General features: G+C 48.4%; 1 protein-coding gene across 1 annotated transcript; it reads right to left on the reverse strand.

Moving 5' to 3' along the window:
- Positions 1–952: 952 nt before the first annotated feature.
- On the reverse strand, positions 953–17,308 carry SALL1 (spalt like transcription factor 1). The gene is made up of 4 exons (XM_033128957.1): positions 17,272–17,308; positions 16,155–16,247; positions 3,646–7,070; positions 953–2,520 (listed from the first exon to the last, which is right to left on the reverse strand). The coding sequence occupies exons 2-4, from the start codon at positions 16,228–16,230 to the stop codon at positions 2,080–2,082; spliced, it is 3,942 nt and encodes a 1,313-aa protein (XP_032984848.1). The 5' UTR covers positions 16,231–16,247; positions 17,272–17,308; the 3' UTR covers positions 953–2,079.
- Between the last annotated feature and the right edge of the window lie 7,347 nt (positions 17,309–24,655).

The raw sequence follows: 24,655 nt of genomic DNA on the forward strand, positions 1-24,655 counted from the left end.
CCAATACCAGGGCCTGGGGTTGGCGCTTACTTTCCGGAAGGCCGGGCCTGGGCCCCCAGGCTGAGCACTACGGGCTGGCGTCCCCTTTGATGCGCAGAGCCCCCAGCGTGGGGAGGCGTGCCTGGTGGAAACGTCTACTGGAAGGCAGACGCTTCTCCCTTACCTGGGCGCGGGGCAGGCTGCCGGTGGTTCACTGCCTCCCTGAAAGAAAGTTCGCTGACCCCCACAGACACCAACTTCCACCCCGTCCGTTTGCTCACCCTAAACAGTGCTCACGAGGAAAACATGTTTCCCCTAGAACGGAAGGGAGAGAGGGAGAATTGAATACTGATGATGAAATATTCAAGTCGAGTCTACAGATCCTTCTGTAATGGACTTTTCCTTTCAAAAAATGCCCGTGTTTTAATGCCTAAAAGACTAATTAAAGAAAACACACATTGACCTCTCTGGGCTGCGGCCCGGTTTCGGAGTCAGATTATATAACACCCCTACTCCGGGATTCTGCCCCAATGCTGCTCTCCAACGCCTGAAAAAAAGCTACTGTATCCCGGGAAGTGAGACCAGAACCGTTGAAATAAAGCCGAAGTCTCAATAGGTATAAATGCCCTGTTTAAGGAAACTTACCTGTCTGGGTGAAACCTCCAGGAACAACTCTTTCATTTTATTTCCCCCTCCCTTTTTCTTGGGGGGTGGAGTTGTGGGAAGAGTGGCCAAAAGAGTAATACTTATTGGGAAAATATCTAGCTCCTCTAAATAAAAAATATGAAGAAAAACTATAGGCCCATGCAAACCTGTTTCTATTCCGCCTTTTACAATTCCTTATTCAGAGCGAAGGATACACACCACATACACAATTTACTGGTGTCTGGGGAAATGTTAAAATACATTTCAGGGCCTGACTAAATAGAAATGCACTCTAAAAACACAGACACAGTATTTTGTTTTATCTGTTGCAAAAAAAAATGTATTTGATTACTTGAGTAAAATTACAGTATCTCTGTTGTTAGTAAGTATTAAATGTTAAACAAATTGGACCCCCCTTCTTTTCAACTTTCCAAGAAAGTGCATGTAACAGTCCAATTTTTTCTTCCATACCTAATACAAAATAAACAAACACTATACCTGCTCTCTTGATCAAGAAGAAGCATTTGCTCTTGTAAGGAACATATGTACATTTTAATGAAAGTGATATTTCTTACTGTATATACAAGAGCATCTGCATTTTCTCCACTGAAGGTTGTTCAAGATGCTATACTTAGCAGCATTGTGAAATTCCAGCACACATTTTTCTATTGTGAATATACCTACAAGGCAAAATGTTATGTCTCAGTTTCAACTACCAAAACAACACTTGTATTTTCTCTAAAGGAGTCTGCGTGCTTATTACTGTACAGAAACCTATTAACATTGAGGACGACTCAAGTAAAAAGCACAATACAAAGAGCAGTTCAAAACGGAAATGGTTAAATCTACAAAAAAAAAAAGCAGGTTGAATTTTAGAATAAAAATCCAAAAAAAACAACAAACAAACAAACAAAAAAAACCTTTCAAGGAACCACACTGTTCAGTCTGTACTTTTAGTCCTTTCCTTAATTCTGCTTTGAAAGATTAGACAATGTGTTTGCTGATAAAATTTTCCAGCAGGATCAAAGTGTACATTTATATACAGACTTTATTAGAGATCTAATGCATCACGGAGGCATTGCATCAACACCAGATTCATATTAAACTGGATATAGAAAATAAGTTAATGCCAGATTAAGACCGCCTAGCAGGGCAACTTGCAATTGCCATAAATGTTACAGCAAGTTTACAGCACTCTAGTCAATTAGTATTTAGTCCAAAATACAGAAGACCAAAGTTAACGCTTGCATTCTGTTTTGCAAAGCAAGGTTATATCACTAATAAATAAGCTTTCTTAGAACTCTAGAAGTTGAACAAGGTACAAAAGAATGTCTTCATAATGTTGTAGTTCAGAGATCTGGGGGAACCAGAAGGTAGAAGGGACCAGGCAAGGAGTAGGAGGCAACTGTGGGTCTCGTTCTAAACAGCAATGTTCTTTCTCCAGCCAGAGTCTCTTTAACTTGTGACAATCTCTTTGCTGTCCTCCACGAAGCGGGTGAAACGGAAGTTGGTTCCGTTCTCACTGCTTGCCATTTTCTCCAGGCCGGCCAGAGGAGCGCTGGGCTCCGAGTTCTGGAGCTTCTCCAGATTTCCCGTCAGCCCACTAATAGGTGAGCTGCTGCCACTGGCCAGGCTTCCAGGAATTGGAGGGATGCCACCATTCTGAATGACGGAGATCTCATTGGCCTTCATCGCCAGCCCGTTGGAGAGCGCCGCTGCATACTGATTCCAGAAACTGGAAGGATCCCCGCTTCCTGACCTTGCCGCCAAATCCTTCTGGAACATTTCTGGGAACTTGATGGGATTGCCTCCTAGAAATGTCATGGGGCCGTCCACTGAGAGCCGCCGGCCCCGCCGTGCGGGCGTGCTGTTCCACATGTGAGTGCCCATGTGTACCTGAGAGGAGAGAGAGGGAGAGAGAAAAAAATAAAAGGGAAAGAGAGAGAGGAAGGGAGAAGCTTAATAGTTGAATCTGTCTCAACTCACATCCCAACAACACTCGGCAAAGCGAGCGGCCTAAATGTCTGTTCTTATTATGTGCCAGACAGTGGAAAGGGTAATGGGAACGTCCACTCCCGTCGACTTGTAATAATGTGTTCGCGTTCTGCAGCCCTGGGCCACCTCTCCTCTTCCTGGGCCAAGATGCCTTACTTACTCTTTTTTATTACCCGTATTTAGCTTATAATGGCCTCAAGTGAGCCAGTCAGTCACAGATAGCTCCTTTCAGGGTCAGAATTGTTATGTCCACTCTCATTGCAATGGTAAATATTGTATCTGACACCCTTTACCCTATAAATGTCCTTTTCAGATGGGAAGAAAGTACCCCTCGCTGATTGCCCATTGGAGGGCCGGCCCGTGCATGGAGGGAAATGCCAGAAAGTCATTATTCATCTCACATTACTGGCAGCAATCTCTAGAGAAATACTCTGTCAACAGAAAAATGTACACAGTAAGAGAGCCCAACTGTTGCTCTAGAACTTAAGCATATTTGCTTTATTTCCAACACATATCAGTAGGAAGTGTTGTATAATCAATTATCATTAATACCTATTAGCAGATGAGTGACGTTGTCGTTTTTTTCGAAAAACAGCCCATGCTGGACTGCATAGTTATGAAAAAGAGATGCATACCCTGAGGAGAACTGTAATTATTAAGTGATACGGGCAGCATCAGGCCACAGGAGGCTTCAATCAATACCCCATGGCAACGCCGGGCTGTCTCCCCTGGTGGGTGAGGCAATTCATTTGGCGCACTTAGCGAGACAACAGAGACAGGCCGCTGTTTCGCTCAGGTACCAAATTACTCAGTGCACTCTGACATTCAGCCAGCTGTAGGCTGCCCTGGTCCCGGCCCACATCCTGCAGTCTGCCATGTACAGCAGGTTCCCTGGTGAGAGCTCTCTCTCTGGATATCTAGGTGGATGTCCCTGGGAGCACGCATTACACACCCCGAAGGGCAATGCAAGAGAGAGGGCTGATGGGTAGCTAGCTGGGTGAGGCACAGGTAGCTGGAGTGAGGTACCTTAAGATTGCCTTTTGTTGTGAAAGCTCTTCCACAAATAGTGCAAGCAAAGGGTTTCTCTCCAGTGTGAGTTCTCTCGTGGATCTGCAGGGCACTCGACGAGGAGAAGGTTTTGCCACACGTGTTGCAGTAGTGCTGTTTGGGAGTTCTCCTGGGCAGAGCTGGCAGCAGAACTGGGGATGTGGCAGAGGATGACAGAGGCCCAGAAGGGACGTGACTGGCGGGGGGGTCCTTACTGTCCTGAGGAGGGACATGCACAAAGCCATTGACCTCGGTTTTGATGAGAGATGACAAGGAGTTGGCGGGAATCACCGCCGAGTTCTGATTGGGGCCAAGGTTGGAACTGGGCTCAAAGAGCTGTGATGGTAGATCGCGCATCTGATGTGTCAACATGTGCTGCTTCAAATTACCCTTTGTGGAAAAGCCACGATTGCAAACTGTGCAAATAAATGGTCTCTCTTTGGTATGACTTCTATAGTGAATGTCCAAGGCACTCTGACAAGCAAAGGTTTTGCCACAAATGTCGCAAGCAGTGTTTTTAAATTTACCCCGGTCTCTGAAAGGGAAGAGGATCCCCAAAGAATCTTCTTTGATGATTTTCTCTGTGTGACTCGATGTCAGATCCAAAGCCCCGCCATTCACAGGGGTGGGAGACAAACCATTGGTGAATTCACCCGGTACTGCTGCTCTCTGTGGCTTCTCTTCCACGCCGGGTGACTTGTGGAATTCCTGGGTGCTGTTGGATGGGGACAGAGCCTGCATGGAAGAGGTAGACTCTGAGATGGCTGGGCTGCCAGCACTTTGGCTCTCCATGTCACCACCCACCGAGGATGAGTCGTTGGTCAGGACGTCCCCCTCGACGGACCCGTTCTCCACCGACTTCAGACTGGCCTGCAGCTGCTCGGCCAGGCCGGCATTGATCATCTTCATCTGATTTTCCAAAGCAGCGATGCTTGACATCTCCAGGGGCAAAGGTGAAGAAGATAAGCTGTCCTGGGATGCGTCTGCGGACTTGGGCGTATCGGGGATACTGCCCTCAGGACAGTCCTCCATGTTTTCGTCGGAGAAATTGTCTAGGTCATCAAAATTTTTCTCATCAAAGGAGCCTGTGTCAGACTCCATGGACTCAGGGTAGCTGTCAGGGACGGGGGTGTTGGGGATCTGGCCCCCCATATGCATGCGAATGTGCTGTTGCAGGACGACGGCATTTGTGAACTTCTTCTGGCAGATGGGGCAGGAGTGCTGGACTCTCAGCGGGGGCATCGCACGGTGGACACTGTAGTGGGTTTTTAGATTCCCTTTCGTGGTGAAAGCCCGGCCACAGATTTTACACTTAAAGGGCCTCTCCCCGGTATGTGTCCGGTAGTGCATCTTCAAGGCGCTCTGACAACTGAGGACCCGGTGGCAGATGATACACTCATTGGGGTCAGTGGCCTTCTTGTCAATGTTTTCTACCAGTTGCTGAAGCTTGGACGTCTCTGATGCCTGGGCTGAGTCCAAGAGTCCCCCAAAAGGAAACTTCGCCTTGAACTGCTCGGACATAAGCGGCAACAAAGGGTTGGTGAAAGTGGTGGCACCGCCCGGGGCACAGTCCAGTGCCGGGGAGCTCAGAGCACTGTTGCTCGCTGCCTGGACCGAGCTGGCAGCCATGCTGCTCTCTTCGCTTTTGCCACCAGAGGGTGGCACAGTGGACCCTTCCACTTCCTCCGGAAGCCCACCCAGGTTTCTTGTGGCAGGCTCGGGGGCCCCAGAGTCACTTTTGACAGAGCCCGGGGGGCTGGCAGCAGAATGGCTGATGGGGATGGGAGCTGGCTCTTCGGTCTTGATGAAGGGAGTGAGGCTCGGGAGGGTAGGGGGCAAGGGCAGGCCGACTGAAGTGGTGAGAGTGGGCAGGACCGGTTTGGTGTCCAGCCAGCTGGTGACTGGCTTTTCTGGAGGAATGGACATGCCATAAGGGATGCCAGTACTGGTGGGAATATTGTCCAGATGCTCAGGCACGGGGTAGGGGTTCATCTGGATATGAGGGTATTTCTCTTTGTGGCGCTGGAAGTGGACTTTGAGGTTCCCCTTGGTGGAGAAGCGGTTCCCGCAGATGTTGCATTTGAAAGGCCGCTCCCCAGTGTGGGAACGCAGGTGGATCTGCAAGGCACTGTCGCTCCCAAAGACCTTCGCGCAGAACCTGCACTTGTGTTTGAAGAACGCCTCGTCCGAAGTACTTTTCGCTTCGAAGGCAGTGACATTTGGTGGCTTGCTTTTTCTTTGCTGGGCCAAGGCAGACAAGGAGTTCAGATCCTCTGCAGTCGTTCCGATGTTGGGCAAAGGGCTGGGGAACACCGAGCTAGCAGGGGCCGGCTGAGGTAGAAGTGGATTAGACGCAGGACTTAGTAAGCTGCTTATTGCGAAAGCTGGTGAGGACGCTGCCGAGACCGCTGGGTTGCTGGCATGGGAGGCACCAGCGCTTGAAGCCACTTTTTCCGAGGACGGGGTGGTAACTGCCGCCGCCAAAATGTTCACGTTGGGAGAAGAGCCGCTGTTAGATGGAAGGATGGTGTTGCCAGAACTGCTCTGAGGTAGCTGGACTGGGGGTAACTGCTTCACGCCGCTGATGCTGGCAGATTGGCTGGCGAGGCTCTGTGCTAATCCAGCTGCTGCCGCCAGCTGCTGAGATAAATGGGAACTCAGTGTGGACAAGGGGTTGGCAGATGTTCGTAAAGTACCTTGAGAAGGACTAGAAGATGTTGGCAAGTCTGCATTCTGAGAAGCCAACAGCAATATTTGGTGACGAATCTGTTCGATCAGCTGCAGCTGGTGAATCTGCTGCTGCTGCAGAGCTAGGAGCTGCTCCATGAGGGCCGGCACAGCCAGCTTGCCTCCGGAGGCCCCAGTGCACCTCGCCTCCTGGGAGAACTGGGCCACGGCCACCTTGGTGCTCTGGAGGTTCTCGATGATGACGTTGCTGTTGATCACGGAGAAGTTGCCCAGTGTTGTCAGGTCCCCGAGTTGAGGTAGAGACGTTGTGATCGCTGAGGTACCTGTGGACGAGCTGCTGGTACAGCTGGGGGTGGCACTGCCGCTGCTGCCACTCAGAGGGCCACTGCCGCCTTTGTTAGCTGCCGGGGCCTCCACCTCCATGGACTCGTCCCTGTCAAGTCCGTGGTGTTCTGAAAGGTCGCTGCAGTCTACTTGATCTGCTTTGTTAACCGTGTCATTCATTTGTTCATCGGGGTTACCGGGAGGGGAGCTGGGGGAGGTTTTGGGTGGGGAGACCGGACTTTCATTGACGATTAAAACTAATTGATTTTTAGTACAGTTCTTCTTGTGGAGCAGAAGATCTGATAATTCAAAGAACTCGGCACAGCACCGGCCACAGACATGGGCGTCCTTGTTCTTAGTGATGCGATTTGGTTGTCCCTTCTCTGTGTCTCCTGCAAACATCAAAAGGTGCAGGGTTAGGCAGAAAGCCAGGACACACACACACACACACAGTCACCTATGACTTCAAAAAAAAAAGAAAGTGGTTGGTCAGTTGTTTTCCACCTGCAAAACTCAAAACTATTGACCTTGAAAACCAGTCAATATTACCTGAGAACGTTCACAATTACATTTTAAGGATGTTAAAGGAATTCCTATCCATCTGGTATCTAAGAGAGCCATGGCCTTCAGATAATCCATCAAAATATAAAATACTATGAACTGAAGACATTGGTGCATAATGAAATTCCATAGCTAAGTATTGATTTCCAATATTTTATACACCTTATTGTCTACTCATCCAGAGCAGGTCCAGCAACCATTCTGAGGACTTATTAGGCTCTGGAGCTTCTGTCAACCTTATTCATTTTCAACCGATTCAAAGATATCTGTGACAGTTTGTTCTGTCACTAAACTAATTTGTAGTCATTCAGGTTCCAATCAATTGTTGACAAGGGGGAAAAAAAGGCATATCACCAAGCTGAAGACTGACAACTTGAAAATCACCTCCAGCCCCTACCTAGAACCTGAGCTAAGACTGCGCTAAGTCTGATCTGTGACAAACACATTTTAGTCACATCTCAGAAACAAACCCTCTAGACTGTTTTATTTCTCAAGACTCAGTTGAATACAAAAGAGAAAGCAACACGCGCGCTCACACACACACACACACACACACACACACACACACACACACCCGAAGAGAAACGCAGTGATCACTATCCGTTACAAGGCCTGCCTGGCACCTATATATCACCCCGTGGCATGTTTATTTTTAAAATTAAAGAATGCAACCCTGGCTACCACTCACTAATCAAGGAATATATGCCACTAGCCTCTACATGGCAACATTACGCCTCTAAATATTTCATCAAAAGTGCTCTTTATATCTATAAAACTGGCACAAGATTTACATTTCTGATTAAACATCAACTTAAAGAAGGACGTACAGTCAAAGGGAAGTGAAGAAACAAATCTTAGTTCAGAGTTTGGAAATGCTTTGCCATTCTCCTTGTCTGAACGCCTTTAAAAACAGTTTGCTCTTAACTGTTATCAATTGTTTCACAGATTGTCCTGAACCTTTCATTATAAAAATCCCTTTATTTCATGTTTGTTTCCACTGGTTGCTCAGATTTCTTCTCACTAAGATCCATTTGTAAATTAAACATAAAAATCTCCAACTCCAAGCTAACATCCTATTCAAAGACAGGATGGCGTCCCATTGTTTGCCCAGCATGGGGAACACCAACTTCTGTTGTACAAATGGTGTGTGGTCATCTCTGAAGGCTGTGAAAAAAAAAAAAAAAAAACTGTTTAATTCAAGGATTACCTCCCTGCATGCTTTTCTGCAGAACTGAGTCAGATAATAGTTAGTTTCCATGACTTCCAAATTGAATCTCCCAGAAAACTTGCAGGGAGGAAAAAAAAAAAACCGAAAAAAAAAAAAAAAAAGCACTAGTTGTAAATATGAATAAATGCAAAATCAAAATGCTGTTTTTTTGGGTAAATTTAGAGTCAACTCAAAAGAGTTAGTCGTTTGCCTTTTTGTAGTGAACATCAAAAAAAGAAAGAAAGAAAGAAAAAAAAACCCTCCCTTTTGAGTTGTTTTGCATTCCAGAAAATATAATTAATACCTAAATACTAACTTCTAAAAATTCCTCAACTCTATTTGCTTTGAGTGATGCTGAAGTTGATTAGAAGCCTTGGTCATGTATGCCAAACGTATGCACACTTTATTCTCTGGGAGTGTTATTTGAGTAGCTAAGTTATACTTAACAAGCTAGCTTTCCTAATACCCATCTTTTAATCTCCGTGAGGGTATGGTGCAAAATTAACAATACCAAACAAATCTTAGTGGTAGCAGAAAATAGGAATAATGATTCTGTTTTAATTTAATGTTTAATCACCCTAATTGGTACCGGATTCCTATGTACATTCGAGGTGCTGTTTTAAGCACTTTCTGTCTCTTTCCATGCCTTAAAATAATATAAACAAAATATTAAACGAAATTCGCTAAAGTTATGTTGCTTAACTTGGGACAAAAATAATGTGACAAAAATTCCGTTTAAAGCTTCTTATTTTGACAACCAATTTTAAATGATGCATCCATTTCAGATGCTTATTTTAAACTAGGAAATGCAATTCCTAATATATTCAACAGAAATGTTATTTCTTTCTCTTTGCACATTTCCATATGTAATGGTTATGTTTCCATCTACTTTTACAGCCAATTATGAAGGAACAAAAGCTATTCTGTTTGTTCACACATTTTCAACAAAATGCATTAAAACTATTATGTCAGCATGTTCTATTAAGCTCTGCATTCAGTGGAAAATACTTTTCAACCAGCTCACATTTATCAAAACATAAAGCCACTTTAAAACACAGTTTTGCTTGGTCAGCTGGGCTTAGACAAATAATGACAGATTCAGAACTAAATAACTAGCAAGGGAACTCAGAAAACTGACTTCATCAATTGTACACATTACAATGTAGTTGCTTCAAATATTTAGCACATCTGTGCTCACGATTAAAGGGCATTTTAATTCTTTGTAACTTGCAAACATCTGATATTCTCATAATATAGAGAGAAAATAAAAAGAAGGTTACTTTACAGGATTTAGCCAATTATTACTTTCCTGTGCTTGAATTCTGCATTTGTGCTGCTTCAAGACTCACTTGAGAATTTTCAAGTTTTTCAACCTGAACATTTTTATATTTAGGATTGTGCTAACTGGACGGAAAATATAGATGCTTAAGAATAAATGCCTGCTTGCTTCTAAGAAAGAGACTGTATTGTGTTAAAAAGCTGCCCATATTTTAGCTTAGATTTTCACAACATTTTAATAAGCTGACATTTGATCTCACTGTAGAGTCAACTAATTTAATTTCCTGATGTTTATGAACACCAAAAAGTAAATAAATAAATAAATGCTGGTATCTGTTTTGATTTATTTCAAAAGCAGGTGTCGCTTCACTGTAATAGCTCTTAACTTTAAATCTATCTGCATTCTGAACAGAATTCCAATGAAATAGCTTAAAAAAAAAAAGATAAAATATGAGCACTAGTTTGAATCTTTAACTACTAAAGGGAACATTTTAAGTTGTAATAAGACACACATACACACCCAAACTAACATGTTCTAATTCATTTTCCCGATTGCTACTTTGTATCGTTCTGAATAATCTGTTACACAGGATTGCAACTGGTGACCCCATTATAGTGAATACAGTTGCCTTGTTCCCTGTACTATGGTAAAAATAACATTCCAGTTCCTTTTCTATGGATTTTTGCATACAAATGAATTTTGTAATCCTGGTCAGACAGGAAGATTTAAGAAGCAGTGGTTTTTTAAGTATGTACACACAAAAAGATATTTGGAATGTTCTGGGGTTTTTTGGGGGGAGAGGGAGGAGTGGTCTTATAATTCCATCCAATTTATACTAAAATCCCAAATGTCTTAGTTCTTGTTTTACTATTTAGGTGCTTGATGCCCAATTCAAATTTGTCAATTTTTCATCATCTGAACCAAACACTGAAGAATAGAAGGCAGAAAATCGAAGTGTTCCAGGATATGTCTACTGAGAAAACAAAAATAAAACTATGCCCCCACACAGAAAGGTTTAACCAGCCAGGAAAAAAAAAAAAAAGCAAAACAAAACAACAACACTCTTCTACCACATTTAGTTTTCTTTTTTGGAGCTTCTCAGAGAAAGAGTCTTCACTTTACTTCCCCTTACCTTAAGATCACATTCACAATTTTAACAGAACCTCTTGTGATCGTGGTTTTGGAGACTACAATTTTAACAGGCTGTTCCTTTTCGCAGGCCAATTTAGAAAGGCTATCACAAACATTTTTGATTGATTGGGTCTTTTACCTTTTATCTTTATCTGTTTTTTTTTGTTTTTTTTTTTTTTGCACAGACCTGAGAAAAGCCTGAACTTGAATGTCCAGCTTAAGAGTCCAGAGAAATTTTAAACACTACAACATATGCTGTGCATATTTTCTGTAATGTCTTAAGTTTCCTCTGTGTGATATGCAACCAAATGACAAATTTACTGGCACCTTTCAAGTTTCTCAGTGTTCTGACCCGGATCAGTGTATTCTCGAGTGGAAGAATCCAAGTAAAATCTTTGAAAAAATAACAACACGGACAAGACACTCCTTTTAAAATAGTGATACAAGCCCACCTAATGTACACAAGAAATGAAAGGGGGAAAATGTCTTCCCCTTGGATGAATCAAACTGAACACTAGATGGGGTTCCAGTTGCAAGGGTTTGTTCAAAAACTTCTTTGGGGCTTTCTATTCCAGTGACGCGTAAAAGAGAGACTCCTTAAGACGAGATCTAAACTTTGACTACATAAACATTGGCAAAGGCACAAGAAACTAAATCCCTGTTGTTTGAGGGTAAAACTGAGCTATGGGAACTACCTGTCAATCTTCCCCTTTGGGGGTCTGGCATCTGAGGGTGACAGGGGAATAAGGTTAGGAAAAGAAGCCAAGCTGATAAGGTGAAACTAAAATAAACTACTAACTTCCTGCTAAGTGACTAGCAGGACTCAATTTGGGGGTCATTGGGAAGATACTGAAGGACATATTACGATCTGGACCTTGTCACCTTTGCATGGGAGGGGGCTAGCAAAGGTTAAAACAGCCCGACACATCTAGGTTTTCTAAAGCCTGGCACACAAACTTTTTTCTTTTGCGGGGGAGGGGTGGTGGTTCTTAGGATAATTTACCACCTCCTTCGCAATACTGCTAAATTACTTCAGTTTGGGTAATCTAAGAATATTTTGGAAGACATGGCTAGCTGCACCAGGATATGTCTGAGAAAAACCGAATTTAAGACTGCAGGAGGAATTTGATTCTGGTTATGACACAGAGCTTGGCTTTTAGCAATTTCAAAAAAAACTTAGGGAACTTGCTAGGCTACCAATTTCTTTCCCAATTTCCCAGTAAGATTTCCACATTAAAAAAATGTTGGTTTTTGCCTTCAAAAGGACTGTTGGTAAAAAAAAAAAAAAAAAAAAAAAATGGCTTGCTACCTGCAAACAGAAAGAAATGAAATGAAGTCCCCCAAGAAAAACCTATAAATTGTCACTTGTGCCTATAAGCTGTAGGACAAACTTGATGTAAAACAAACCACAAAACATTCAGTATCACAAATTTACTTTCATACATACTCTTCCACGCCTAAATACACTTTGCTTGCTTGTGTGTTTGTTTTTAACATTTTTAGGAAGTATGTGAAACCAGAAGCAAATCCCCCCAAAACAGTTTGCATCTTTTGATTCAGAATCTTCCATTATGCCACAAACTTAAAGTACTCCTGATTAAACATAAATTCTTTCCAACTGCCTTATCTTGCAGGTGTCGGTTTTTCAAAAAAAGCAATTCATTACAGTTCTCTCTAACCTTTTAGGCCCAGAAATCAATGCCGTTGCCATTAAGCTGCTCGCAATGAGTAAATTACTTTGGTAAATAATAGAATCTCATTATTAATATAAATAAGAATTTTTATGACAGTGTTTCATCTGCAGTTCATGATGTTTTTATCTTAATTCCAATATTATCATTTCCTTGGAAAACAACTGAGCACCAAAATACTTTCTTAATAAATGAATGGAGTCTGAATGGGCCATCCACGTAGTTACAGGAATCTTAAAAACACAACCCAAGGAAGAAAAACCACACACACACACACACACACACACACACACACAGCTGAAATCCAAATTTCTAGTAAAGAACCCACATACAAAATCATGAGACTCTAACATTCCCTTTCCTCAGAATTATTTTTCTCAGTAAATACTTTTTTCAACGGCAGTCATCTTTCTACAAGTAATTCAAGACTTGTTGAATATCATTTAAGAGACAAGTCATATTTGCCATCGTCTTGGTCTCATAGGAAACAGAAAAATCCCCAGATTTATTGTTGAGAGTGTTTCTGGTATTACAGATTCACTAGAGTGGATTTACAACATGAACATTGTAAGATCGACAAAATAATCCTGTTTTCTTGAACTTGTTCCGATGAAGTTCTCAGTGGCTGTTGAGCACAGCTCGGGTTTTCTTTGTACGCACACACTCAAACACACACATGCAGGGCACACAGCACAGTGGCCCTGGCTGCTCACAGCCTGAGGAGTCGCCTTTTCAGGGCTACTGTAACTGGGCTCCACAGACTTCTAGGCTCCACTCTAGGCACAGGGTAGAAAACATGAAGTGCTAGCTTGTGACAAGAGCATCAACTACATTTAATTTGGTATGCCCCATATTTCATTTGCCACATTTTAAGCCCATTTCAAGGCATAAGAAAAAGTAACCACCTTGAGTAAAGGTTTGTCTTCTAAAAAGTTAAAACCTTTTATTTAAATGAAAAAAAAAATTACCCCCAAAACAAAAATTCCCAAACCCAACAACTCCTTGAAGTAAGTGTTATGTGTGGGGAGAACCTAGATGGCTAAATCCACTGCAGAAAAGGTGGTGACTTTTTAAAGGTAACTTTGAGATTTGTCACGAACTCCCAGTTCCATTTATCTCACAACTATTCCCAAATAAAAAGAACTGGAGTGTGTACGGCCCTGCTGTAAGTCAGACCTTGAGGAGGATTAGTTGTGTACTAATATTATTACAACATACTAAATCCTGTAACCCTATTACAAAATCTACCCTCTAGGCACCTTCTCCCAAACTTATTGTTCAACCATGTAAAAACAGTCATAACCTAAAATCATTACTACCAAAGAAAAGGGGTGGGGGGTGGGAGGGTGGGCAGAGGTGAGAGAGGGGCTGGGAGGGGAGTGTTTCCTACCGTGCCCCGCACAGTTTACTGCTTCTTAGGACAATGAACCAGCTTTGGGGGATAAAAAAGAAAGGAAGAAGGAAGAAAGTAAAATAAAGAGAAAAAAGAAAGGAAACTTGATTCAGTTACTTAATTAACTTACCTCAAAGCTCAAATAAACTAAAAAAAAAGTCCTAATAAATAATAATGGTAAGAGGCAGTGAACTCCTTTTATGCTATCGCTTTATGAGAAGCCTTAACTATTAAAAATTCAGGATTTAGAAGGCCATGGGAGAAAGGAAAAGATCAGGCAAGCATCATTTCTCCGCGAAGCCCGACTCTTTTTTTTTGAAAATGTATGGAACCAGTACAAATTTATTAAAAAAAAACAAACTAAAAAACTCTTTCTTTGGTATTTCCTATATTCATTGTTAACTTTAATAGTTTTACACTGCGGAAGGTCTCACTAAAAACTCTAGGAAAGATGAGTGAGGGGGCGAGGACATAAGAAACCAGCTGAGAAAACCCGGAAAAATATTCGCAGCTGCTGCAGAGGCCCGGGGTCATTTCACCTCGATTTACCTCATGTACCCAGCTTCGCCTGGGGTGGAAAGCGGGGTTCAGGGGCTCTTTTCAGCGGACTGAGAAATCGCAGAGACAGTGGGTAAGACTTGAAGCTTGAGAAAGTATAGGGGTGGGGGGGACAAATGCTGTAAACAATTTTCTCGATCTGTCTCAGTGCTCCCCAGTTTCTTACAGGGACCCCCACGCCAGGGGTTCCCTTTCCCGACTGCCAGACGGGTGAAGGGAGCGGGAGTCCCCTGGCTTCTCTGCGCCGCTCCCTGCGCCCCAGCTCAACTGAGAAGCAGGCCTCTAGGGAAGGACGCGGGAGCGTGGGGCCCGGGCGGCCGCAGAGTTTAGTGGACAGAGGTGCCGATCTAAGGGCCGCTCCTGAGCCCTGTCAGGGTCCAGCTCCCTCCTCCACACCCCAAAATGTCGCCGGGGACTTAAGCATCCCGAGAGACACCTGGAGCCTGGGAGACCACGCCAAGGCTGCCCCTGGTCCTCCTGGGGCCCGGGAGCCGAGTCTGGGAGCCGCTCCATCGCCTCCGGCGCGGGGCCTGGGAGCTCAGAGGCCCCTAAACTGAGACACATTCAGGGAAAAGGAGGCATCGGAGGTGTCCTCCGTCCGTACCCCAGATTTCCTGCCCGACCTCTCCCACTCTCGGCCTTAGCTCCCTCACACAAACTTTGTTCTGGACTTGTTCGTTCCCTCCGGGACCCCGCAGTTGTCGCTTCCAAAGGAGAAAGCGAGTGCCTCAGTTTCAGGGGGTTTCTCCTCTAGCTAGAGAGCCCTCGGGCCCTGGAAAACGACCACTGCGACTCTTGGAAAGACGGGGTACCACGGCCCTCGGCGGGTAGATTTCTTGGGGTGGAGAGATGCATGTGTTGGGAGAAAGGTGCGGGGATAAACTTGGGCAGCCGGAACCCGACCCTTCCTCCCGTCCGCCTGCACTGTCTCCGGAGCGACCAGCAGCAAAGAGCCCTCCCAACCCCGCCGCGATTCCAGCGTGTGGCGCGGGCGCTCCGACACCGGTTCCCATCTTCTTGCAGCTCTGAACCCCGAAAGGCACCCCATTCGGCGGCGCGGACCCAGGTGGAGTGTGTGTGTGTGTGTGTGTGTGTGTGTGTGTGTGTGCAGGGGTGGGGGGGAACGCAGGGAGCTCCCAGGCTCTGAGTTCAGCACCGAGCGCCGAGTCAACTTCCTTCCCGCCGGCAGCAGGGCCGGGCGCCGGAGGCCAGGCCGGGGGCCCGGAGCGCGGCGCGGGGAGCGCAGGACCCGGCGCGGGTCAGTGCGGACCGCCTGTGCCCGCCCCCGCTCCCCGCGGGACCCCCGGACCCCCGGACCGCGGCGCAGCCGGTCCTGGGCTCCACTCCCCGGAAGAGCCGGGACAGAGGAGCGAGCCCGGCGTGCCCTCTCTCCTCTCCGGGGAGGACCCAACAACTCCGGAAAGATCCTGCCGGGATAAGTGTTTGCTTTCCCTGGGGCAGAGGGAAGCCCAGCGAAGGCAAACTGAAAATTAAAAAGACGAAAAAAAATGCGCCGAGTCTCCAAGGAAAAGGGGGCCGCGGCCGCGGGGTGGTGGGCGCGGAAGCCCGTCGCGTGTCCGTGGGTCCGGGTGTGCGTGAGTGTGAGTGAGTGCGTGTGTGTGCGTGTGTGTCCGCGGCGCGGGCCGGAGCACTCACCATCTCGCCGGGGGAGCGAGGCCACTTCGGGGTCGGATTGGAAATGTTGAGGCTTCGCTTGCTTCCTCCGCGACATGCTGGCTCAAACATCAGCTGGGGCAGAATAAAAAATTACTAAAAAAAAATCTTCTCAAAATTACGGAAATCGAGCGGCGGCGGCGGCAGCGGCTCCCCCCGCCCGCCGGCCCGCCCGCCCCCTCCCCGGCTCCCCGGCCTCGGGCGCAGCGCGCATGTGTCCTGCTATAATTATGATTATCAATAATGCATTGCGATTAATCATAGAGGGGCTCTTTGAAAGGCGATTGGCACCGGGCCAGCGCTATTCAAACCCGCTCGCCTTAATCAATTAGTTCGTGATTTGCTGCAGACCCCTGTCTCTCCGCGCGCTGGCCCAATAAGCCGGCCGCGGGGCTGGCTCTGCGCGCCGCGCCGCCCGACACTCGGTTAACCCTCTTCTCGGCCGCCGGGGACTCCGCGGCCCGGCCGCGGGGGGCCGGCCTCCTCGCCTCGCCTCTGCGCCCAGGGCACCCGGGCCCGCGCCCCCTCCTTTCAGCGCCCCCCCCATCCCAAGCTGGGCCGACCCAAATTAGCATGCCCTCCCCGGAATGAAGCCTCCCGGGCGGGGGTGGGGGGGTGGGGCCGGACGGCAGGGGCTGGAGACCCGGGCAGCGGGCGCGCTGCGAACTTCCCAACTCCGGCGCTAGGCGCGCCGGCCCGCTGGGGGGAGGAAGTCCCGTGGCGGGATTGGGGGGGAGGAAGTCCCGTTTCGTGAGTGTTTCTTCGTTTCTTTAAGAGCTACCAGAAAGCAGCCCACCCCCACCCCCATAAAAAAAAATAAGCGAGTGGGGAAGAGCCAGCCCCACGCCGGTCCGCCTCCCGCCCGCGGCCAGGCCTCCCGCCCGCTCGCCGCCTGGCTCGGCTCTCCATCGCCCCGAGTTCTCCTGCCCCTGGATCCCGGGCTCGCGGGGGCGCGGAGAAGAGGACCGAGGAAAGGTTTGGGAACGTGATGGGTTTGGGGCTGGGGGGGGAGGGAGGGGCAGCTCTCCCGCCACCCCGATCCTCCTCAAAGGGCCCGGATCCGCCAGCCTTAGCTTGCTCCCTCGCTCCCTTTCTCTACCTCGGACATTCCCAGGACAATTAGGGCTGAAGTTTTCGGGAGAAGCAGCCCCGAGCCGTGGGATAAGGGGCGGCCCGGCTCCGCCCAGGTCCCCTCCTGGACCTCCCCCCCGGCTGCCCGGGTTGGTTACAGGGCGCGTCACTCCGCGGGGAGGCGGCGGCCGCGGTGGCGCCGCCGAGCCCGGGGCGGGCGGAGAGCGGGGACCGGCCTGGGATCCGAGTTCAGCTCCAGCCGGGGGGAGGGGAGGGGCCGCCGCTTACCCTGCACGCTGCAACCCGCCCCTGGCCGCGGGAGGCGCGGCCCAGCCGGGCTGGGCCCTGGGCGAGGCCAGTCCCCACGACCCCTAGGCTCCCTGTCCCGGGGGAGGGGGCCGCGCCCCGGCTCCTGGCGACAAGGTGGCCGAGCTGAGCCCGGAGTGAGTGTGTGTGTGGGGTCCCTGTCCGCTGCTGCCTGGCCCCGCGGAAGCTCGCCTCCTCCTCGGGCACTTGCCGAGCGCGGCACTCAAACTTTTTGCACGAGCTCCATCTCCCCAGGAGAGGAGGCAGCCTCCCTACCCGCGCCCCAGAGCCCCGAATCGGGAGCCCGGGTCCCTCACTCCCTCCGCTGGGCTCGGGCGCTTGCGAACCTGAGGCTCAGTTCTCGGCTCAGCCTAGCTCTTCCCCCTCGCGCCTCGGGGTCTCCTCGCTCCAGGTTTCCCGAAGTCCTGCGCCCGAAGGACAAACTAAACTTCGGCTGAGTGATGGGGAGGGGGGGTGCAGATACACAATCCCTGCCCTATCTCGCGATCGGGAAAGGAGAGGGCTCATAAGGACGCCCCAATTCAAGGAGCGCCCTTGAATCTGGGTAGCGCCACAGTCGGTTCGCGCGAAGTGGGCACGGATCTTCCGAGTAGAGTTTCGGGTACTCCGGTCCCTTACCGCGCTCCCCCAAGTGATTTCTCTTAGCATCTTTGGTCTTTTTAAATTACATATATCATCTAAATCTTTTGTGTGTGGGTGAATGTTTCTGTTTTCCTCCTGCGGACCATTTCCCTCCCTTGGTATAACTTCTTTCTCCTTGTTCGTCCTTTCTTCACCTTTTTCTCTTCTCCCTCTTATTTTTCCTCTCTTCTGCCCTCGCTGGGTCCCTAACACACACACACACACACACACACACACACACACACACACACACACACTCCGCCTCGCTCTCCCTTTCTCCCTAGGTCCTGTTGGTTACAGTAGATTTTGATAAAAAGACAAACGAAGCCATCAGTGAAGCTGATGTTGAAGAATGAAGATAATAATGTTTCCATAGGTGGTGCCTCAAATGCCATTATTTCTCACTGAATATTTAAAGAGATCCCTCAGCAAAGATGGATCTACGTGCTCCTGGGGTGCGGGCCGCTCGCTTCCCCAGCCCCCCAGGAAAGTGTACAGGAGCACGTGTATATCCCGCACCCACCCCTCTCCGCACACGGTGGTCCTGGCTCACACACCAACCCGCACTCTCCCAGGTCCACCGACGCAGCCGTGTGCACTTGCACCCCCGTTTCTCTGGAGAAGCCCGCGTTTGGAGCCGCCCGCATCCCTCTCTACCAATGTTGGCCTTTTAAAAGTCCGGGCCTCCGGGCACCGTGTGCCGCCAGGAACCGAGCGGAGCTGGAGATTCCGCAAACCCTTCTGCCCCGGACGCGCCTCGTGCGCCGCGGGAAGCTCCCGGGAATAGCTTCACACGTGTAAGATACTTGCTCTATGTGTGAATAAGATTGGGGGGGGAGGAGCTCTCCCTCCCCCCAAAAAACACCAAAACAGACAACCAAACGAATGCACATGCAAAGGCAGCTTCGCGATGTTTAATTAAAAATGGGCGAGCAGAACCGAACTGATTGGGAGGGATCCAAACTTTAATAACTTTTTTCGTTCTTTTGCGTCCTCGACGGCGTGCAGGCGGGCGTCTCGCTCTGTGCGCCGCATCGCCCGCTAATTTCTTGTTTGTTTTCTTTCCCTCTGTGGCCGGGAGAGAGGGAAAGGGAGGTGGAGGAGGGGGGATGGGAGGAGGGGGCACGGGAGGAGGGGGATGGTCGAAATGGCGGGGAGAGGAGAGTTAGTCTTCATTGTTGACGGCAATACGTCAATTACGGGCCATTGTCTCGGGCCCCAGTTCCTTGGTTCGCTGACGCGGGCGCGGCAAAGTGAGAACGCCGGTGAGGCTTCGCGTGCTGCGAGGCAAAGAAATAATTAAATTAATAAAAACAGACAGAGTAGGGGTTGAGTTTTTACTTTTGAGCGGGTCGAAAGAAGGAGGCGAGTGCGAGTGAAGTGGCCCAGCTGGAGCCCATCCCCACGGCTTGCTCACCCAAGGGACCAGAGCGCTCTACAGGGGCTCACGCGGTGCCAGCCTTGGGTGGGGCAACTGCTGGGGAAATCGGGGTGACGGGGTTCGGACTCGCCATTTCCACCAGACAGCCTGACACTTTGGGGCTGATCCACGCTAGACAATGGGGGTGGCCCGAAGTGAGGCCGCGGCTGCGCCAGGGTCGTGACCTCTCAGGGCCGAGAAGAACCGCGGCCGGGCGAGGCGCTTGGAGAGTTGTGCAAACTCACATTTTGGGGGCTTGATGCCTTCATTTCTACCAACACGTCCCCTCGGGTTTCCCAAGACCTAGAGCATCTTTGGTGAGTTGGCTAAGGCCGAAGGGCTGTGTCCCAAGGCCGCGGGCCACAGCTGAGTTCCCAGCAAAGGGGTTTCCGAGCCTCTCCGCTTGGTCCCCGATCCTGGATAGGGGAGAAGGTGTTGAGCCTTCCCTTTCGGAGGCCTGATTCTTTCACTCGCAAAAATATCTTATTCTGGCCCAGCCTGACCCCGGGGTCTGGGATGGAGCCTGGAATGAGGCCTGGCCTGGGCCCCAGACCCTCCTCTTTCCGCGGACGCTAGTTGGGCACCGGCGAACTGAAGGACGCCCCCACGCGCTCTGCGGCTGCCCCAGCGCCCCTGCTTCCCCAGGCCCCGGCCCCAGGCCTCGCTGGCCCCTGGCCGAAGCTAGGAGGGCAGTAGAAGAGGTTTCGTTTTCTTAAGCCAAGCGGAGAGCGGGGAAGAGGCGGCCCCGGCGCCCCAGGGGCGGGGGTGGATGCACAGCGATGGTATCAACATTATTGATGGGGAAACGTTCAGGGCGGGAGCCCGGAGATCAGGTTCCCAGTCCCTCCCCTCCCCGGAGGTGGGAGGGACGGAGTGGGTGTTGGTGGTGGCGGTGGTGTGTGTGTTAGGATGGGGACACCTGAATGCACCAGCGTTAACCACTACGCGTTTATTTGGATATATATTTTTTTCATCTGAGAGTTTTGGGCGGGGGAGAGGGAGGAAGGATTGAGGCGGTCAGTACCCTAGCCGTTAGCATTCTCTTCTAGGGTTGGGGTGGGGTTAGAAACAGACAGATTTGGAAAATTTTCCAAGATCGGAAAGCCCTCCGTAGGCTCGGTTCCTTTCCAAACCCCGGGACTTGGCTTTCCCCGGAGTTTCAGAAACTCCTTCCTTAACCAAACTGCTGTCGCTCAAATCCTAACTTCTCCGCCACTGGAGAGGCTTCGAACCCGAGGCCTTGGGGAGCAGGCTTGGTGGGTACCCCCGGCCCCCCGCACGGCGAAGGCTACGCTGTGTGCACTCTGCGCGCTGGCTCTGCAGCCGCCAACTCCCGGTGGCGCAAAGGCGCCCTTTCCGGGGGACTCCGCCGCCCACAGCCGAGGGCTATCTCCAGCCCGGCGCCGGGTGCAGCGCGGGGACCAGGCGTCCAGGCGCCGGCTCCGGCGGGAAATTCAGCGGTGGTGAGCGGAGGGAGGGCTTGGTAACCAGCCGCACGCATCCCAGCGGAGGGTCCCACACCGCCTGCCCGCGCGCGGCAAACTTTGTCTTCTTTTGCAGGACCATCCCCACACAGACATTTAGAATCTGACTTCGCTGGCGACCGCAAGTGCTACGTAGTGCCTGCGATTTTTACTTTCCTTCCACCTTGAGTATCTTGCACTTAAATTCACTGCGCCCCGCATGCAACAGTGCCTCACGAAGGGGTGTCTGGGTATAAAATTCCTCCCAAAGGAAATGTCTCAATGTAGAGAAAGTGGAAAGGGCTAATCGAATTTATAAAAAGAAAACCTTTGCTTCCTTCTGGTTAAAATCCCTTTGCGGTTTTCTGAGCGTGGAAAAAGAAAGAAAGAAAGAAAGAAATCATCACCATGCAATAGAGGGTAGCTAATTTCTGGAACCTAGCGCTAAGCAGGCTATCCAGAAACCCCCGCGGGCTCACGGATCCCCATTTTCGAGCTCAAGAAGTAGGATTTAGGGATCCAGTGAATAGTGATTAGTTCTTCCATGGCATCTGTTGGGAAGAGGTGTGAGATCTGTAAGCTGTGTGCACGGGGGTGGGGGGAGAAGGTGCCTGGGGGTCTGCCAGAAAACTGATTTTCATTCATAAAGGAGATCCCCTCAAATGACATCCCAATTGGACGTCTAGATGAACTAATTTAGCAAATTTCTTGCAAACTTTAAGCAAATTATACTCTGCCACTTTCTCTAGCAAAGCGTACCTTTTTAAACAACCGATCAAAAAAAATCTCACAGATGTTCATCTTGGTTTTATAAAAAGCTCGTGAGCGGTGAGACCTTGCCTGGGGATGACTTCTCCTGGGGCTGTGTTCGTGGAGGAAAACACCTTTTGGTTTCTGTTCGGTAGAATTCAAATGGCCAGGTCTGGTTTCAGAACCATCTTGGGGGTCCAGGCTCTTGTCTGCCTGGCAGCCTGTGAGCAAACCCTGCCTGTCATTCACATTATTGGTAATTTACAAATCCCACATGTCTCAGCTGAGCTGTGACTTTCAAAGGGAATGTTTCTTTGGGTTTCTCTCTACCGACAAAGTGCTGCTCAGGGTGAGGGAAAGATGTGTTTCTTCTGGGGCTGCAGTTTGAGTCAGAATTGTAGCTTTACCCTGTCCCCACAACAAACTTTAATTCATCAATCCTGTGTCTTCAAACCTTCTCAGCTCCATATATGTGATGAATAAGAAAAGGTGGGGGGCCAGGGGATAGCCCCCCATCTCTTCTTCTGTTTCCTGCTCCAGCTCAACAGTGTTCTTAATTATTACACTATAATTTTTTCCTCTCAATTTCTAACACTACTGCTCTCTTGAAATTAATATCCAGTTTAACATGGACTTTTAAATGTAAGAACCTGACATGTCCTGGTTCCAAACCTGTGTCTCCCTGCTTCCTTCTGCCTTCTCAAAACAGAAGCAATTATCTAAGTCATAATCCTGAAACCATCAACACCTACACACTGATGTCAGGAACTAACCCCAACTTCTCCCTCTTCCCCTTTACAATTCTCCTTCTGTCCTGGCCTCCACTCTTTCGTTCTGGGTCCCCCAACCCCCACCCAAGACTGACATATTTTGTAGTAAAATCTTGAGATGCCTCACTCAGAACTTTGCTCAGGCTGGAATGGATGTAACTTTTGCTTAGTGTGTGGCTCAGGCTTTGCTGTGGCCTTTGCACAGGGACTGAAAACAGATCCAGCAGATCTCTCCTTCTCCAACCAAAAACACAATGATTCCAGGAGAGCTGGGGTAGAGCCCTTGTTTTCCAGGTTTGTTATTATTTTCTCTTTCTTTCCTGGACCCCACAGAACCTCCAGTTTGGGGGAATATCATTGAGAAAACCTGCCTCTTATCTCAGCTCCCCTCCACAATCTCTTTCTCTCTCTCTCTCTCTTTCTCTGTCTCTCTCTCTCTCTCACTGATCTCAGATATTTGCCACACACCAGCTTCATTCTGTATTTCCTACTTGGGCGTTGGAGTCAGGCTGTTGGGGTTCACATCCTGGCTCTGTCATTTAACAGTGTCCTGGGAACACAGTGCTGGCTGTGCACGCATGTAGGGGGTAGCCTTAGTCAAATGAATATCACCATCCTCTGTTTCCTGCTTCATAAAGTACAGCTAATGGAGCGGGAGCATAGTGCTTGCTCTGCCTCTTCCAGCGTGACTTCCATATGTCTCCAAGACTTTCTTCATGTGGTAAATGGAGATAATAAGAGTCCTTATTCCATAGAACTCTTGAGGGTTAAAAGAATTAATGTGTGTGAAGAAGTTAGAATAGTGGCTGGCATATACTTAGCACAATATAAGTGTGAACTATTGCTGTTATTACCTCAGAGAGTTGTTGTGAAGATGAAATGATGGTTAAAATGCCATTATCCATCCATCATCCATCCATCCATCCATCCATCCATCCATCCATCCATTTATTTATTCACTCTACAGAGTAATGTGCTAGGCAGAGGCGATACAACAGCGAAAGAAACCCTTCCGTCCCTTTCCTTGTTGGCAGGCGATGAATCACAGATTATTTCCTGGGAGCGTGTTATCGCCTGGCTCAGTATTGAGGGTGAATGGAACAGTATAGGAGCAAGGGTAAAAGCAGTGCTTGATCTCAGGGAATTGCTAACATTCTAACAGGAAGTCCCAACTAATGAAGAAAGTTGAAACTAGACTAGTTGATGCATGAGTCCAAGCCCAATTGCGCATGTGGGTAATCTGGGCCCTGGACAAACCATCTTCAGGCTTCTGGAAGGTTTATGAACCCTGGCGGACATGTAAGTGGCCTGTTGCTTAGGTATAGCCTGTATGCACCTGGGTGTTTTATTTGGATCACATTTGTTTTGTTCTGTTTTGTTTTATTGATTGTGTAGACTCATCTAAGTTATACAGAAAACAAACAAAGAAAAGCAATAAAACAGGTGCTGTTTTTCTTGGGGCCCCTTGAAAGGTATACACTACTTATAGTGTTTACTTAGGCCTTACTTTTCTGGCTTTTTTGATTTCCATTTTTGTCAGATTCTAAAAATTAATCATGGTCATTACAATGGAGCATTCTATAGCCAAATTTAATGTTTGGGATGGAAAATCCTCCTATCAGCCTGTCCTGCCTTCCCAGGTGTGTGTCTCTTCTGTATTTAGAGCCTCTAATGGCTGCTGCATGGACCAATTCATTGTTACTACTATAACCATATTGTGACCAAATGTAATTTAACATTCATTGGCAGAACACAAAAAGGGCTCTTGCAAACACCCACCACCCCCGTGGTTTGAGATTAAAACACTTTTTATGGTCAGAATCTGGAAAAAGAATGAAAGTCTGAGCAAAAATACCTGTTAGCAGTGAAGCTGTGTAAAATGGGAGAGATGAGAGCACATGTGCACCGCTTTCGATGTCATAACAGCTTCCCTGGGAAGCATCCGACAGCAAATGTAGTTTAAGACATTCGCAGATGTCAGAGAGTGGAGGGTGAGGTTTCTTTTTTCCCTAGTGTTGAGGGACTAGACTCGATTTAATCTGTCACTTGATGTCCTTCTCC

This window comes from Rhinolophus ferrumequinum, chromosome 15 (assembly GCF_004115265.2).
Source record: "Rhinolophus ferrumequinum isolate MPI-CBG mRhiFer1 chromosome 15, mRhiFer1_v1.p, whole genome shotgun sequence".
NCBI classification, from domain to species: Eukaryota; Metazoa; Chordata; class Mammalia; order Chiroptera; family Rhinolophidae; genus Rhinolophus; species Rhinolophus ferrumequinum.

Excerpts from the sequence above, each read along its gene's own strand:
- SALL1 (XM_033128957.1), bottom strand. The coding sequence starts at position 16,230 with ATGTCGCGGAGGAAGCAAGCGAAGCCTCAACATTTCCAATCCGACCCC. Across the intron at positions 7,071-16,154 it reads CTCGCTCCCCCGGCGAGATG|GAGACACAGAGAAGGGACAA; the intron begins GTGAGTGCTCCG and ends TGATGTTTGCAG. Across the intron at positions 2,521-3,645 it reads CAACAAAAGGCAATCTTAAG|GTACACATGGGCACTCACAT; the intron begins GTACCTCACTCC and ends CTCTCCTCTCAG.